The sequence below is a fragment of the Prunus persica genome, chromosome G7 (genome assembly GCF_000346465.2).
Source record: "Prunus persica cultivar Lovell chromosome G7, Prunus_persica_NCBIv2, whole genome shotgun sequence".
In the NCBI taxonomy this organism is placed as follows: Eukaryota; Viridiplantae; Streptophyta; class Magnoliopsida; order Rosales; family Rosaceae; genus Prunus; species Prunus persica.
Window position 1 is genome coordinate 18565350 of NC_034015.1, and position 13946 is coordinate 18579295.

The 13946-nt window shown below is 38.8% G+C and overlaps 4 protein-coding genes across 6 annotated transcripts; 2 read left to right on the forward strand and 2 right to left on the reverse strand.

Moving 5' to 3' along the window:
* Nucleotides 153-1445, forward strand: LOC18769372. Its single transcript, XM_007203889.2, has one exon. The coding sequence runs from the start codon at nucleotides 424-426 to the stop codon at nucleotides 883-885; it is 462 nt and encodes a 153-aa protein (XP_007203951.1). The 5' UTR covers nucleotides 153-423; the 3' UTR covers nucleotides 886-1445.
* On the reverse strand, nucleotides 3036-7251 carry LOC18770979 (aldehyde dehydrogenase family 7 member A1). Of its 3 annotated transcripts, none has more exons than XM_007201881.2 (15): nucleotides 7118-7251; nucleotides 6853-6989; nucleotides 6599-6685; nucleotides 6345-6476; nucleotides 6092-6164; nucleotides 5928-5950; nucleotides 5741-5804; nucleotides 5181-5226; nucleotides 4747-4927; nucleotides 4477-4653; nucleotides 4150-4314; nucleotides 3893-4033; nucleotides 3699-3796; nucleotides 3444-3593; nucleotides 3036-3326 (listed from the first exon to the last, which is right to left on the reverse strand). In XM_007201881.2, exons 2-15 carry the CDS (start codon nucleotides 6985-6987, stop codon nucleotides 3272-3274), a joined length of 1527 nt encoding a protein of 508 aa, XP_007201943.1. In that variant the 5' UTR covers nucleotides 6988-6989; nucleotides 7118-7251; the 3' UTR covers nucleotides 3036-3271. The 3 variants fall into 3 exon arrangements, with proteins under 3 accessions (XP_007201943.1, XP_020423837.1, XP_020423836.1); XM_020568248.1 differs by having other exon boundaries at nucleotides 7087-7235; XM_020568247.1 differs by having other exon boundaries at nucleotides 7079-7235.
* On the forward strand, nucleotides 8059-10662 carry LOC18769022 (cation/calcium exchanger 4). Its single transcript, XM_007204172.2, has one exon. It carries the CDS (start codon nucleotides 8508-8510, stop codon nucleotides 10482-10484), a length of 1977 nt encoding a protein of 658 aa, XP_007204234.1. The 5' UTR covers nucleotides 8059-8507; the 3' UTR covers nucleotides 10485-10662.
* LOC18771254 (protein LURP-one-related 6) lies at nucleotides 11551-12936 on the reverse strand. The gene is made up of 3 exons (XM_007202516.2): nucleotides 12519-12936; nucleotides 12134-12376; nucleotides 11551-12026 (listed from the first exon to the last, which is right to left on the reverse strand). The coding sequence occupies exons 1-3, from the start codon at nucleotides 12759-12761 to the stop codon at nucleotides 11892-11894; spliced, it is 621 nt and encodes a 206-aa protein (XP_007202578.1). The 5' UTR covers nucleotides 12762-12936; the 3' UTR covers nucleotides 11551-11891.

Consider the following 13946-nt stretch of genomic DNA (forward strand, 5'->3'; position numbering starts at 1 on the left):
TGGAGTTTTGTTTTCCATGCCAAACATGTCCTAATAAAATAGGCCCAAAAGTTCAATGATTGGGATTATATTGAATGTATTTATTTACCAAATACTGGCAAAAACAAAAAGAGGTAGTTACCAAAATAATGACCTTGAGTCTCATAAATTCCCCATGACCCAGTGTCCACCTAATGACACAAAATGATGCAAACCCATTTTTGGCCCCTGGCTAAATGCTAAATAGTAAGAAAATCCATGACACAAACCCCTTTTTTATAGCAACACTTTAATTACAAGAAATCCACATAACTTAGACTTCTACTCTCTTCCCTTCTCCTCCCATAACACAAAGAAACACACATAAAAACACACACACACACACACACAGAGTCTTTGAGAGAGAGAGAGAGAGAGAGAGAGTTCAATGTTCTGCTTCATTCCATGGCTCTTACAACAAGTTCAGAGTCTCATTCAACCTCTACAAAACCAACCCCAACTCCTCCACCAATCGAAGTCGAGTGTGTGAAATGCGACTCTTGTGGGTTCACGGAGGATTGCACCCCTGCATACATCTCACGAGTCCGGGATCGTTACCAGGGCCGTTGGATATGTGGGCTCTGCGTTGAGGCAGTGAAAGATGAAGTCTTGAGATCAGATAGGCTCATCTCCACCGAAGAAGCCCTGAACCGCCACATAAATTTTTGCAGGAAGTTCAGATCATCAAGTCCTCTGCATAAAGAAACAGAGCACCCCATCCTTGCCATGGGTCGGGTTTTCAGGCGGAGCTTGGACAGTCCGAGAGCTCTCAGGTCAAATTCTAGCTCTTCTCTTGATGGTGTCGAAAGTGTTCGCGGCCCAGCGCTTGTTCGTTCAGGAAGTTGCTTCTCTTCTCTGTCTAGGTGAATGGTTAGAGCAAACTTTGCAGGTACATATGAAACAGAGGAACTCTGTTTTTTTTCTTAGATAACAAATTGGGTAATTTTGGCTGTTTTTTTTTCTTCCTTTTTTTTGCTCTAATGGATTGATCTTAATGGATTTTTAAGATAATTGCTGAGAAAACTAATATGACTGATTTAAGATTGTTTGTTTCTCTAGACTTTTTCAATGTATATATTCCATAATTTAATTTGCTTCAAATACATTATTTCTTTTCTTTTTCATTATTTTGTTTCTCTAGAGTTTGTACATTGTTTTGTTGTTTAAAGGAATATGAATGACATGATTGTGTGATCAAGGTCAAGGTACATGAATTATACAAAGGGGTTGGCAAATTAATGGAAATAAATCTAGGGTCTGGTTCCTGTATACAAATTCATGAAAGTGATGCCACTGCATTTTCCCTTTTATTCTGGTGTAATTACTAATTAGCTGGTTTCTTTCCTGTTTCAGTCATGCCCAGTTGTGTAAAATGGCTTATTAGAAAACAAACAAAAAAGAAAAAAAAAAGAAAAAAAAAAAGAAAAGGTAAGAGAGAATTCAGAAACACAGAATGAAATTGCTGAGAAATTTCCCATAAAGAAATAAGGAAAGCAATTGTTATGTTATTTGATCCAAAACCACCATGTTCACCCCTTGCAAACTTCTGTTCAAATCCCCTCTCCCTCAATGCGGCAAAGTGATGAACACATTATGTGTTGATATTCAGTCAGCCAATATAAAGACAACACCACTTTCCACTTCTACCATGTGTTGTGCTACTAGACTGTCTTTCTGGAAGGAAGTCTGTGGATATTTCTAGCTAAGAGATTTCTTCCAGGTCTGAACACTTAGAATATATCGCATCTGACAAGAAAAAAAAGATCATCTGTGGGACAGGCTGATTGTCACCGAATGCATTCACTCGGGTCAGGTTCAAGGTTTTTTTTCTTCTTCTGATTTTTGTGTTATAAGTTAAAACAATCCGAGTGAATGCATTCGGTTATTTGAAATTAATAATGTTATCGACTAACTATTAATTTAGTGGTATTTCTCTGCGTTCTGTCATACTGCTTCATTCTTACTGTCACTAGGCATCTGTTTGATTTCAGAAAGACTTGGCATCAATCACAGAAGAAGTTTCCGTTGGGCAATTTCTTTAAACTAGTTTACCTAACCTATGATAAAACTATGGCCTCTTCTTTTAAGTGCTAAAGTAATCATGGCCCTAATGTTCTTCACTCTACCATGCCACTGCATTAGAATGGATTATGACAGTTCATAATCTATTAAACCGTCCACGATTTGACATAAGATATTATGGAAGTTCGGTGGCCCCGCATTTGACAACAAAGGGGTCAACAATATATATAGAAACAGGTTAGCCATTGATGTTAGTATCAGCGTTATATTGACTAGTAACATCATCTGAAGGTGCAACTGTCACATTATAATATTATATAATGTACAGATGCATATAATAATTTCAAAGTATTCCTTCCAAGTGGTAAAACAGTTCAGACACATTTTCATGACCATCTATAGCATTTGACCGAAAGAAGAAGATGGCTCGATCTACAAAGGGCCTTCCTTGCTCAAAAACGAAATGCTCTGCACTTCTGCTCGAGCAATTTGCAAGGAAGCTGTCCTCCTCGACCAATTTTCATGGTCACCCAGCTTATCCGTTCACATTTACTGGTACTTTTTTTTATTTTCTTACCTATCACCAGTTGTATACGACTAGTGGTCGACAATTTTCGTAGTGGTACAAATTATCTGTTACCATCAACTGGCATAATTTTTCTTACCTATCGCCGGTTGTACACGACCAATGCCCAAAGGATCATTAGAGATATCTTGGCCAAGGCACGAAGGTATTTCAGTGCTTGACCTGTCAGTCTTAGTAGCATAATAAGATACGCAAGCCAGAAACTAGTTTTAGATGGATTGAGTTAGTGAAAATGTCAAGACTGCCAGACACTTCGAAGTTTAAGGTTGTCATTCGTAGCTATCTTATCTAAGTTTGTCGGACCCCAACAGGGTTATCAACTTGCATTATAAAACATCTGTTGGGCCCTTTTCTTGGATATGAACCGAAAAGCAAAAGCACAAGCGCCGCAAACCAACAAGCCAAACCATTCAGAAATTGACTGCTTTTATTTCTCAACAAAGATGAAGAAAGTTCCAATGTTTATTTATCAAGATTAGAAATCTGGCATCAGCATCATAAACGTCATAAACATCTGTTCAGGTTTCCTTTGGCACAAGCTGGCAGGCGACTCGTAACCTTGACAGCAGATTCTGCTGAATGTACCTTCCTTGACCTGTCATGAACTCGAAATCATACCGAGCCTTGCCGGGAACCCTGGTTCACTTAACCAAAATTTATACCCTGAGCAAGTGGTAGTTCACTCCCATAATTGATCGTACTGTAAAAGATAGAAAGTATTCAAGTTATTGATGAAATATCCATGTACACAGTCCAACAATCAATGCAGATATGCAAGACAGGATTCGAGCAAATCGAAAGTGTCACGAAAGATTACCATGTCGAACGTCTCATGTATTGCTTCCAGGAGTCACTTCCTGCTTCACGACCACCGCCGGTTGCCTTTTCTCCTCCAAAGGCACCACCAATCTCAGCTCCATTAGTAGGTATATTTACATTCACTATACCACAATCACTACCATGTGGCCTGCATATATTTGAATAAAAACAATTAAACACTGTAGTTTGAAATGTTCATTTGTCATGAAACCAGTGTCACTTTCTAGGGTCGTTGCCCACTTTAGAAACTCACCCAATCCATTTAAAAATAGTTTCTGGCTTGCTTGTGAAGACTGAACTACTCAATCCTTGTGGTACCGAATTGTTCAGTTCAATTGCTTCTTCAAGAGTCTGCATATTTTGAAACAAAAAGTTGCAACATTTTATCCGAGAAGAAAGGTAGAATAAACAATAATGCAAGAGAAACCTTTAATAAGTTAAGACTACCTTAATTTTCATAACATAGAGAACTGGGCCAAACAATTCTTCTTTCACCACAGAGGCATCTGAAGAAATCTCAACAATTGTTGGTTGTACAAAATTGCCATCTGACTCTATAACCGATCCGCCTGTAAGGATCTTTCCCCCCTGAATAAGTAAATTACAACGTGTAATACATAAGAATCTTTTTTTGCTCTGGGGTTGAGTGTGTGTGTTTGTGTGTGTGTGTGTGTGCATGCTTCTCCAAGAGACATAGAACATGCCTGAGATTTTATGGTTGAAATCCCCTTCTCAAAGTTCTCCCTCGAAGCCTGAGTATGTACTGGCCCGACTAGAGTTCCCTTCTCCAAAGGATCCCCAATTTTGACTTGCTTGTAAAGTCCAACTAGTTGATCCAATACACTTTGATATATACTTTCATGAAGATACTGCACTCCAGTGAAGCCATATGAACACAAATTTGTACATTTTATTTTCAAGCAAAAAAAGAAAAGCAAAAAGCAAAGCAAAGAAAAACCACGGTGAAAGAAAGTTTACTTCTATAACCACATCAAATCACAAAAATGGAGTTTTAAAGGATAAATGTTTACCAATCTGCGGCACGTTGTGCAGCGCTGACCAGCAGTACCAACAGCAGCAAACAAGATAGAACGCACTGCCAGCCCAATGTTGGCATCATCCATAACAATTAAGGCATTGTTTCCACTTAATTCAAGTAAGCATTTACCAAACCTCTCATTGACAATTTTTTGCACCTTCGAACCTACCTGTATTTGGTAATGTGAAAGATAAGCTTGGCGTCGTGGTGATGGGGAGAAAAGCACAAAATTTAAAAAGGCACATGCACATGACCAGTGTACCTTTGAGCTTCCAGTGAATGAAACCAGGGGTATCCGTGTGTCTTTTGCTATTGCTTCACCAATTTCAGCTCCCCCACAGAAAGAGGTGAATATAGCACCTGGCAAGTTATTTTTTTCAAGAACTTCAGCGACTAGCTTTGTCACAGCAATAGTTACCAATGGAGTTGTTGGTGCACCCTTCCTACAATGCATAAACATCACAAGCAACCACTCTATTATAAAACCTGTATATCTTTTTAACAAAATAATATAATAAAACTCAATAGATTTAGAAAATATGTCATATTAACTTACTTAAGATATCTCGTAGTATAAAAGTGAAACAGTCAAGATATTGTGAGTACACTTAAGTACCTGTCTTATGCTCTGACATTACTGAATTGAAAAATTGATCAAAACTCCAATTCTGAAATCAGGAGCACATATAAACTTACCATACAACACAGTTACCGCAGACTAATGCAATGCAGGCGTTCCATCCTAAATCACCAAATAAAGAAAGAAGTATGGTTGGAAATCTTGCAGTTTAAAATTTATAACGCATTCAGTGAATTACAGTGACAAATAAAGCACATCTTTAATAAACAAATTACTTTTCAATATATCCTTCTGCTCCTTAATTATGTATTATAATTATATGTTATACAGTGACAATGACAAGGTTTCCATGGCGCACAGAGGATTACTGCACTGATAAACAAGTGAATGAAACAACATTCAGTGAACATCATTGCAGCTATGAAATGCCAAGATCATTGTTGACAGATAGCTAAGGCATATTTGCTTAGGGTAGAATATATGATAGTGGATGCTTCTAAGTTCTAAAATTTCACAGTAAATAAAAAAAGCAAGATTGATGCTGACACTAAATCCTCAATTTCTTGGATGCTTTAATGCACAATAGATCCAGCATCATGATAGTTGTACATAATAACAAAGGAGCTGTTTAACTTATGTTTCAGGCCTGTGAAGACAAAACAGAACAAGAACCCACCAAGAACAGCACATGGGAAATTGAAAGCAGTGATGACACCAACTACCCCCAATGGATTCCAGACCTGTGGTGTATAAAAATGCACTCGTTAAATGCACCAAAATCAATCTGAATCATGTAAAACAAAATGGTCAAAGTTCTAAAAGTATTATACAAATTGATCAAAAGGTAAGATCTAGTAATGCACCTCAAACATCATATGATTTGGACCTGCAAACAAAATGCAGACAAGGGCCTATTAAGTTGATTTAGCAACCAGATATTCATTGTGGAGCTTCTAAAATTTCATGAAGCAATTCAAAAGAGGAGGATAAAATAAAAATTAGCAAGAAATACAAATTTTGAGCTTACGTTCGGAAGGTACGATAGATCCATTCAGTTGTCGGCTCAGTCCAACAGCATAATCACACATATCAATAACTTCCTGCAAAAAGTAGTGCTCAGGACTTCAAAATTTTAAAAAAGATTATGCCTACAAGAAGGGTAACTGAAAATTCCATCTTAACACTTAAGGGCAACAATAGCGAACTTCTTCAAAAGCTCATTCACAACTCAACAGATGAATAAGATAAGAAATTTTAACTAACGTATCATTTTGTCATACCTGAACTTCCCCAATTCCTTCAGCAAGTATTTTTCCCATCTCGAGGGACACAAGCCTACCCAGATGCTGCAATTTCTCTCTTAATGCGTCTCCTATTTGCCTAACAATCTCACCTCTTTTTGGTGCTGGGAGCTGCACCAAAAATATATTAACTTCGTAAAATAAAGACATGTCTAAAGCATACAAATTTCACATAGTAACTCTGAGTTGTAACTTGTAATGTATCAAAAGTAATGAAAATAACAAGAACTGACACTCTTCCATGTCTTGGCTGCTTCATTGCAGGCACGCAAGCCCTCCTCATAATCTTCTATAGACACTTCCGTGACTTTAGCAATTTGCTAACATCCAAATGCACAAAAAAGATATTAGAAACATTGAAATTCTGGGTTTGTGTGATTGAACTCAAATCTTCAAGTTCTTCTTATCAAAATTATATCTTTATATAACAGAAAAGAAAAAATCAATCATCGATGAAGAAAATGGAGATTAAAAATAAGTTACAAACCTGATTGTTAGAAGGGTTAACAGTAGAGATAACTGGGCCACTTGCCTTCCACTTGCCATTGATGAAGCCACCAGGATTCTCGGGACCCAGACCGATCTCGCTTAGAAACTCATACTCTTTCTTGGCAAAACCCATCTCTGCATATTCATTATCTCTGTGTATTAGGATTCATTACATCAAAACAAAACAAGAAATAAACGAAGAAGAAGAAGATCGAGAAGAGCACATCAATACATGAGATGATCCGAGGTTGAAAATCAATTACCGGAGACCAAACAATGATGACTGGGTAGCTTATGAGAAGCGATGGATAAAATGATTGAAATCAGTGAGTAGAGTGGCTAATTTACTGCTGGGTTTGTTTGTATTGTATAAACTGGAGAGTGCTGTAGCGTCACGCCACATATATATATATAATCATTATCTTCCAAAAGATCGACACATGTCAAGCACAAACGTAAATTGGGTTGCGTGATCATCACATACTGAGTATACAAACATGAGTTCACCCGTGGATATATATGAAAATCAAAGATTTGACCAAATCCACAATGGCCATATGAGTTTTATACGGACATGATTGCACCTGTTAGTTAAGCTAACCAGGCCCCAGCTCACATGCTAGCTGACTGAGCTACGATATCATACACATATCACACATAGAGAGCCCATATAAAGATGACCAAATTTTGGTAGCAAGCAAGCGTGGGAAGTTCTCAATCAATAGGAGGGGCTATATATCACTGTTTGCCAAGCTTACCGTACTCGTAGAAGACCGAAAGGTTAAGCCTTTTTCTTTTCTACGGTCCAAAAATGATAGAATAATGGAAAGGTAAAGTCTTGAGATTAAGCAAAAGTGATGAAATGAGTGGGATGGTGTGTTTGAATTTAGACTAGGCAAGAGTTGTACGGAAAGGTTTCTGTAGTGGGACATTTCAATGCTAATCTTAATTTTTCATTCCAATGTTATTCATATTGTACCAATTGTAGTGATGCAAAAATTCTCACCCTTATTTATTTATTTTCCGCTATATATTTAGTAATATATTTTCCTTAAAATTACAATTTTAGTCATGAAGGTAAGGCCCGCAAGTAGGACTATGGGCCATTCCTACCCGGCCTTTTATAAGGTGGGCTGGGTTGGCCCATTAAGAAAGCTAACTTCTGAGCCAGACCAGTAAAGTTTCCCACCAACTATTTGGATTTTGGGACCAAAAATCAGAATACAATTGTTCTTGGTACGCGCAAGACAGACACGGCCTCTGCTCTCCTCCTTCCTCAATTGGCAGACCTGAGAAACTACGAAGAAGCTGCTTTTATTTGTTCTTCTTAGCACTCTTTCTGTTTTTCTCTCTACCCAGAAAGAGTGCTAAACCTTTCTCTCTCTCTACCGGAAGGTACCTCCTCCTGACATCTTCCTCAAATACCTTACATTTTGGCTTTTATAATATCAAAATAGCATTGTATCTCTTACAATTCTCAACTCCCTTTCTGAATTCGATGTCTTTTTACCAATTATGCCTTTGCTTTGGCCAAACCCATTTGGAACCCTAGACTTGTTTCCATTCCCCTACTCAGGGTTTATCGATCGTCGTCTAATCGAGTCTGAAATTCAGAAATTTAGGGTTGGATAGGAGGGGGCAGGTAGAGAAATCATGATAGAACCCAAGTGTTTTTTCGGGGCAAAAAATTCTCAATTTCGTGGGGTTTTCAATGGAATTTGTACTTTGGTTTTGTTCTTCTTATTCTACAACCAGGACAGTTTTCTCAGAAACCAGTTTCTGGGCAGTTCGCATTCTGTTCTTCCTCCTCGTTGGAGCTCCAAAGTTAATGGCTTTGGTGATCTGGGCGATCGGGTTGATATTATTCGCAGGAGAATTGCCGAAGTTAATGTTTCTTCGTCGAATTATAGTGTAAGTGTTAATGGGTCGGATGCCAATTTCTTATCAGCGAATCATCCCCAATTCTGTACCGGCTTGTTAAAACACGAAGGTTATCAGAGCAAATGTGAGTTCTTAATTACCCATCCGGAGTGCAGTTCCGGTGGGTATTTGAATTACATTCATTTCTTTTATTGTGACTGTGAAAAAGTTAGTATTTTGGGGTATGTAGTGTTGGCAATATGGTTGGCTGCTTTGTTCTATCTTTTGGGTAACACTGCCGCAGATTACTTTTGTTGTTCTCTGGAGAAGCTTTCTAGTCTCTTGAAGCTACCAGCGACTGTGGCTGGTGTGTCTCTGCTTCCACTTGGGAATGGTGCTCCTGATGTGTTTGCCAGCATTGCTGCTTTTGTGGGGAAGGATGCAGGTGAAGTGGGCCTTAATAGTGTGTTGGGTGGAGCTGTCTTTGTTACTTGTATTGTTGTTGGGATTATATCTCTGTGTGTGGCTGATAGGGGGTTTCAGATTGATAAGAAATGCTTTATCAGAGATATATGTTTTTTCCTCTTTACTGTCATGTCACTTGCCTTCATGTTGATGGTTGGTGAGGTTACTGTTGGGGGTGCTATGGCATTTGTCTTGATTTATGTGGTTTATGCGTTTGTGGTCGCTGCAAATGAGATTCTAAGGAAACATGTTCGGAAATTAAGGTTGGATGCTGTAACTCCATTGCTACCGGTTAGAGGAAGTATATTTTCTCAGGCAAGTGACGAGGATGAATCATCGGTATATGCTTCACTTCTTGAATCTGAATCTGACAGTGAGGTACCCCAGCTTCAAAGTAAGTTGCCGCAGTGGATGTGGGCTTCAAATGTGGCAATTTATTCAAATCAGAATCTGAAGGCTAGTTCAGACAGCCCAAGGTCATTGTGGGGTTGGAATGATGAGGAAACAATGGAGGAACACTCTTCCTCTTTTAAATTTTTATCACTGTTGGAGATTCCATTGACGCTGCCGAGACGCTTGACAATCCCAATTGTTGAGGAGGATAGGTGGTCCAAAGGTTTTGCTGTTTCCAGTGCCGTGTTAGCTCCCATTCTTCTTGTATTCTTATGGAACACCCAAGATGATGTGGGATCTCTGAGTAAAAAGATTGCGTACTTCATAGGTTTTGTCTCTAGTGGTGTCTTTGGCGTTCTTGCATATCTACACACTCGTGTTGACCAACCCCCTCGCAAATTTTTATTTCCATGGGTTTTGGGAGGATTCTTTATGAGTATTATCTGGTTCTACATTGTTGCGAATGAGCTTGTTGCATTGCTGGTGACTTTGGGCGTAATCTTTGGAATTAATCCGTCAATCCTTGGATTGACTGTATTAGCATGGGGCAACTCCATGGGTGATTTAATGTCGAATGTAGCGCTGGCAATGAATGGTGGAGATGGTGTACAGATTGCAATGTCAGGATGTTATGCCGGGCCTATGTTTAACACACTTGCTGGCTTGGGGATCTCAATGCTGCTGGCAGCCTGGAACAAGAGACCAGAGCCGTTCATAATTCCCAAAGATAGTAGCTTGTTTTATACTATGGGATTTCTAGTATTAGGGCTTCTTTGGTCACTTGTTGTGCTACCCAGGAATGGCATGCGCCCTAACAAGATCTTAGGACTCGGCCTTATAGCAATTTACTTGATATTTCTCTTCCTCAGGCTAGGCACGTCAATGGGGATGCTGTCACTTGTAAATGTATGAGGAATAAATCTTGGATTGGTAATTAGCAAAGTTGTATCTTGTACAGTGTTTCAGTTGGAATGGCAGTGTTGATGCCATAAATTGCTGTATTTCAGCTATGTTAACTGATATTGAATTATTCTCCTGGATAATGTATTACAAATTCCATGTTAATATGAAACAGAGATTTTGCCACGAATTCAACTTGGCCAACTTGTATAACCTTATCATTATTCGTGTTTTACACCTCTGTTCTGCAATAGAACATTGCTGTACTAATTGCATTGTATTGTATTGGTTTGGTACATATGATGTCTGAAGAATGCTTGCATACTCTTTTGATATTTCTCCTACCTATCTTTAAATTCTTAATTTCCTTAGATTACTCATCTAGGTGGCTTGTAACCAGGAGTTAGTTCTTTTCATGACCAAAAGCATATGCGTTTGAAATTTTCTGTACATGTTCTTCTTTTGGTCTTTTTCATGTTTGTCAGGGTAGAGGCTCTATGTCTTTTTTAGGTCAAACAAGGGGGCCAAGCTAGTTTTCCACTTTTCCTTTTTGAGATTCTTTGACTACTCAACCGATGAATTTTCTGATTAGTGGACCTGAATCTTAATTCATCCTTAATCTCTGTAATATTTAGATTATAGTTGACCACCTGCTGCCAAGACATTGCAGCTGCTGTTCCATTGATTACTATGAATTGGTTGAGTGAAGCAGGCAACTAGGCTCATGCTTAGATTTCCTTGCACATGCCAATTCCCGTGAAGATGGTAGAAACATGAAGCTGAGATGTCTGAAGAACTGTGGACAGAAATCTTAACCAGTACTTGGGTAGGGTAGCAAAATTGCATCAAAGTTGTTAAGTTTCTGCATAATTATCATTCTTGTTACAAATCTGTGTGCTTATCAGTCTCTTGTAATCTTATTCAGTCAGACAGCAAGAGAACATTTAGATTTGACCGTGGCTTCCTCTGGAATGGCAAGTTAAAACAAAAACCAATCTCAAGTCCCATTAGTTTTTCTGAAAACATGATTCATTCGTAAGTGATTCCACTGTCCCTAACATATCTTGTTTGCTTTTCCTTTACATTGTGAAATTGGTTTTCATTTCCATTGCTTAACCATAAAGGTGAAATGCATCCTTGAAGAAAAATGTAAAATGTAGTCTCATTTACATAAACTTGTATATATCACCAGTTACAAATCAAAGAGTTGCGAAGATACCTCCCCAGTTAGTACAGGTTGGGAGGACATAACTAAAACACAATCCGGGAAAAATGAAAAATGAGAGAGACAGAGAGAGACAGGGAGAGACAGAGACATAGACAGAGCATTAGCAGCATCCAAATTGCAGAAAATTGAACTGTGGAGATGTCATGTTTTGATGCGACATCAAGGAAAGCTTCTCTTCAATATCTGAATTACTAGCACCTAGTGGATTCACCATATATGTAATCAAGAATGGTAATGACCCCGATAACAAAAGCGTGATCCATGCCTGGTGTCACCACAACATGGTAGAGATCCTTGCTTGCCATCAACTCCTTCTTCACCCCTATCTATGTTTCATAGTGATCAATAAACAAATCCAAACATTCAGAATTTCAATAGAAACTCACAAACAATGAAACTTTTTATATATTCTTTCATGAATAGGAATTATTACCTGTGCCATTGTGTTGCCTCTTGAGTCAACAATGCTACAATCTTTATCAGGAAAATATCCCTTGATCTCAAAGTCCCAGTCTTTGTTTTGCCTAGCCTTGGTGGAGATTCTGATTGCATGAGTTCTTGCCAAACAGGAGTTTGGCTCTTTCAAACAGAAAACCAACTGATCTTGTGATCCTTCATAGTCTAAAGTGTAGCCCTTCCATTTCCTGTAAATGCTTAGTGCCTCAACCATTGCTCCCTGGTACATTATCATAAGAATTAACAATGCATTATGGAAATTAATTAAGCATCCCAACATCTCTCCATGAGCATATGCACAACCAAAACAGAACATTTCTTTTCTTATAGATGTATGCATGATTGAACTTGTACATATATACCTTTCGACGAATGAGAAGCAAAGCGTCTCCATGACCATCCCTCAGAATCATCTCATCTTTCGTGCCCAGAATTCCACATCCATCAACCCTGAAAGCAACCTTCTGATTCTGACTACAATCTGTGACCACAAAACCACCTCCATTTATTACGTGTGGCCTCCTCCTTACCGCAAGCACAGCCTGAGAAGAAGAACAATACATCTTGCTAATGATAGGCTTAATCACACTCGGTTTTGCTGCCATCTCTTTATTTTCTACGTACCAATGACCTAGTTCAAGTTTGAAATCATGCTATGGAGGGTCTTTTTATACACAAAGTTAGAGATAAGAGTAAGAAAAGTAGATAAGCTTGTTGCCTAAGGATCTAGTGGTTTCTACATTCAAAGGTTTGGCAAGTTTGACTCTGTGTGTAATAATATATACAATACAATGCGTATAAGATGGAAGAATATATGTATATACATATGCTTTGGCATAGACCAAGTTGCTTGTTGAAGAGGATGATAGTTAGCCAATGAAGGGGGGAAGTTTTGGCGTGGAAGAAAATGTTATCTGCTGAGGGTACTTGGCTTTCGGTTTAATCTCTAAAGAGGTACACCAAGTTTCCTGATTTGAGTAAACCAGTGAAGAAATCCCAAAGGGGTTTTGAGAGCTTTTTTGAATTTGGCAGCTCAAAGTCTAAAAAGAGAATATTTCCAGAGTGTTTCATTCTTTTTGAAAGAGGGAATTTGGCACCACGTTCTTAAGTTATTTCTGTTAAGCATCTCGTAGGAGTTGAATTTTACTGCAGTTCGAAAGGTTCATGGAAATGAGTCTTTGGCCTTTTGAATTATTGGGCAAGAGATGCTTGTCACCTTTCAAAGTTGCAGTTTACCAAAGGATTCGACTCCATATGATTAACTTTATAGACTTCAGTTTTTCGCTGAAAAACGTGGTTTTGGATTGTGTGTTCTATGGTCATTTCTGAACAAGAAGAAAAAGAAAAACACAAGGGTCGTTTTCCATCTTTCTGATTTGTGTTATTAACAGCCAGCCCATTTCTAGATTGACATGCTTAACTTCAATATCAAGGTGACTGAAACGTGCGACACGTGTCGAGTATTGCACGGGCAACTATTGCAAGCAAGAAAGACACAATGATACGAATACGATTCACCACCGGCTCACGTTAGCATGATCACGGAGGAGGGGAGGGAGGAGAAAGAAGACAGTAGGGGAGGGTGGGTATCTTGGGCTTGCAGCCCAACTGGGGCCCGGCCCACTGCACAAGTTATCAGCGACCGCTCCTTTGCCGTGGTACTTTGGGAAAGAGCAGGAATTCATCGCCTCCTGCATGATATGTCTCTTCACCGCGGGCCCCACAGCCCCCCGCCTGGCCCCATCCATGAATGAGATCAATACACACTAGGGCCCACTCCTTCAGAAACG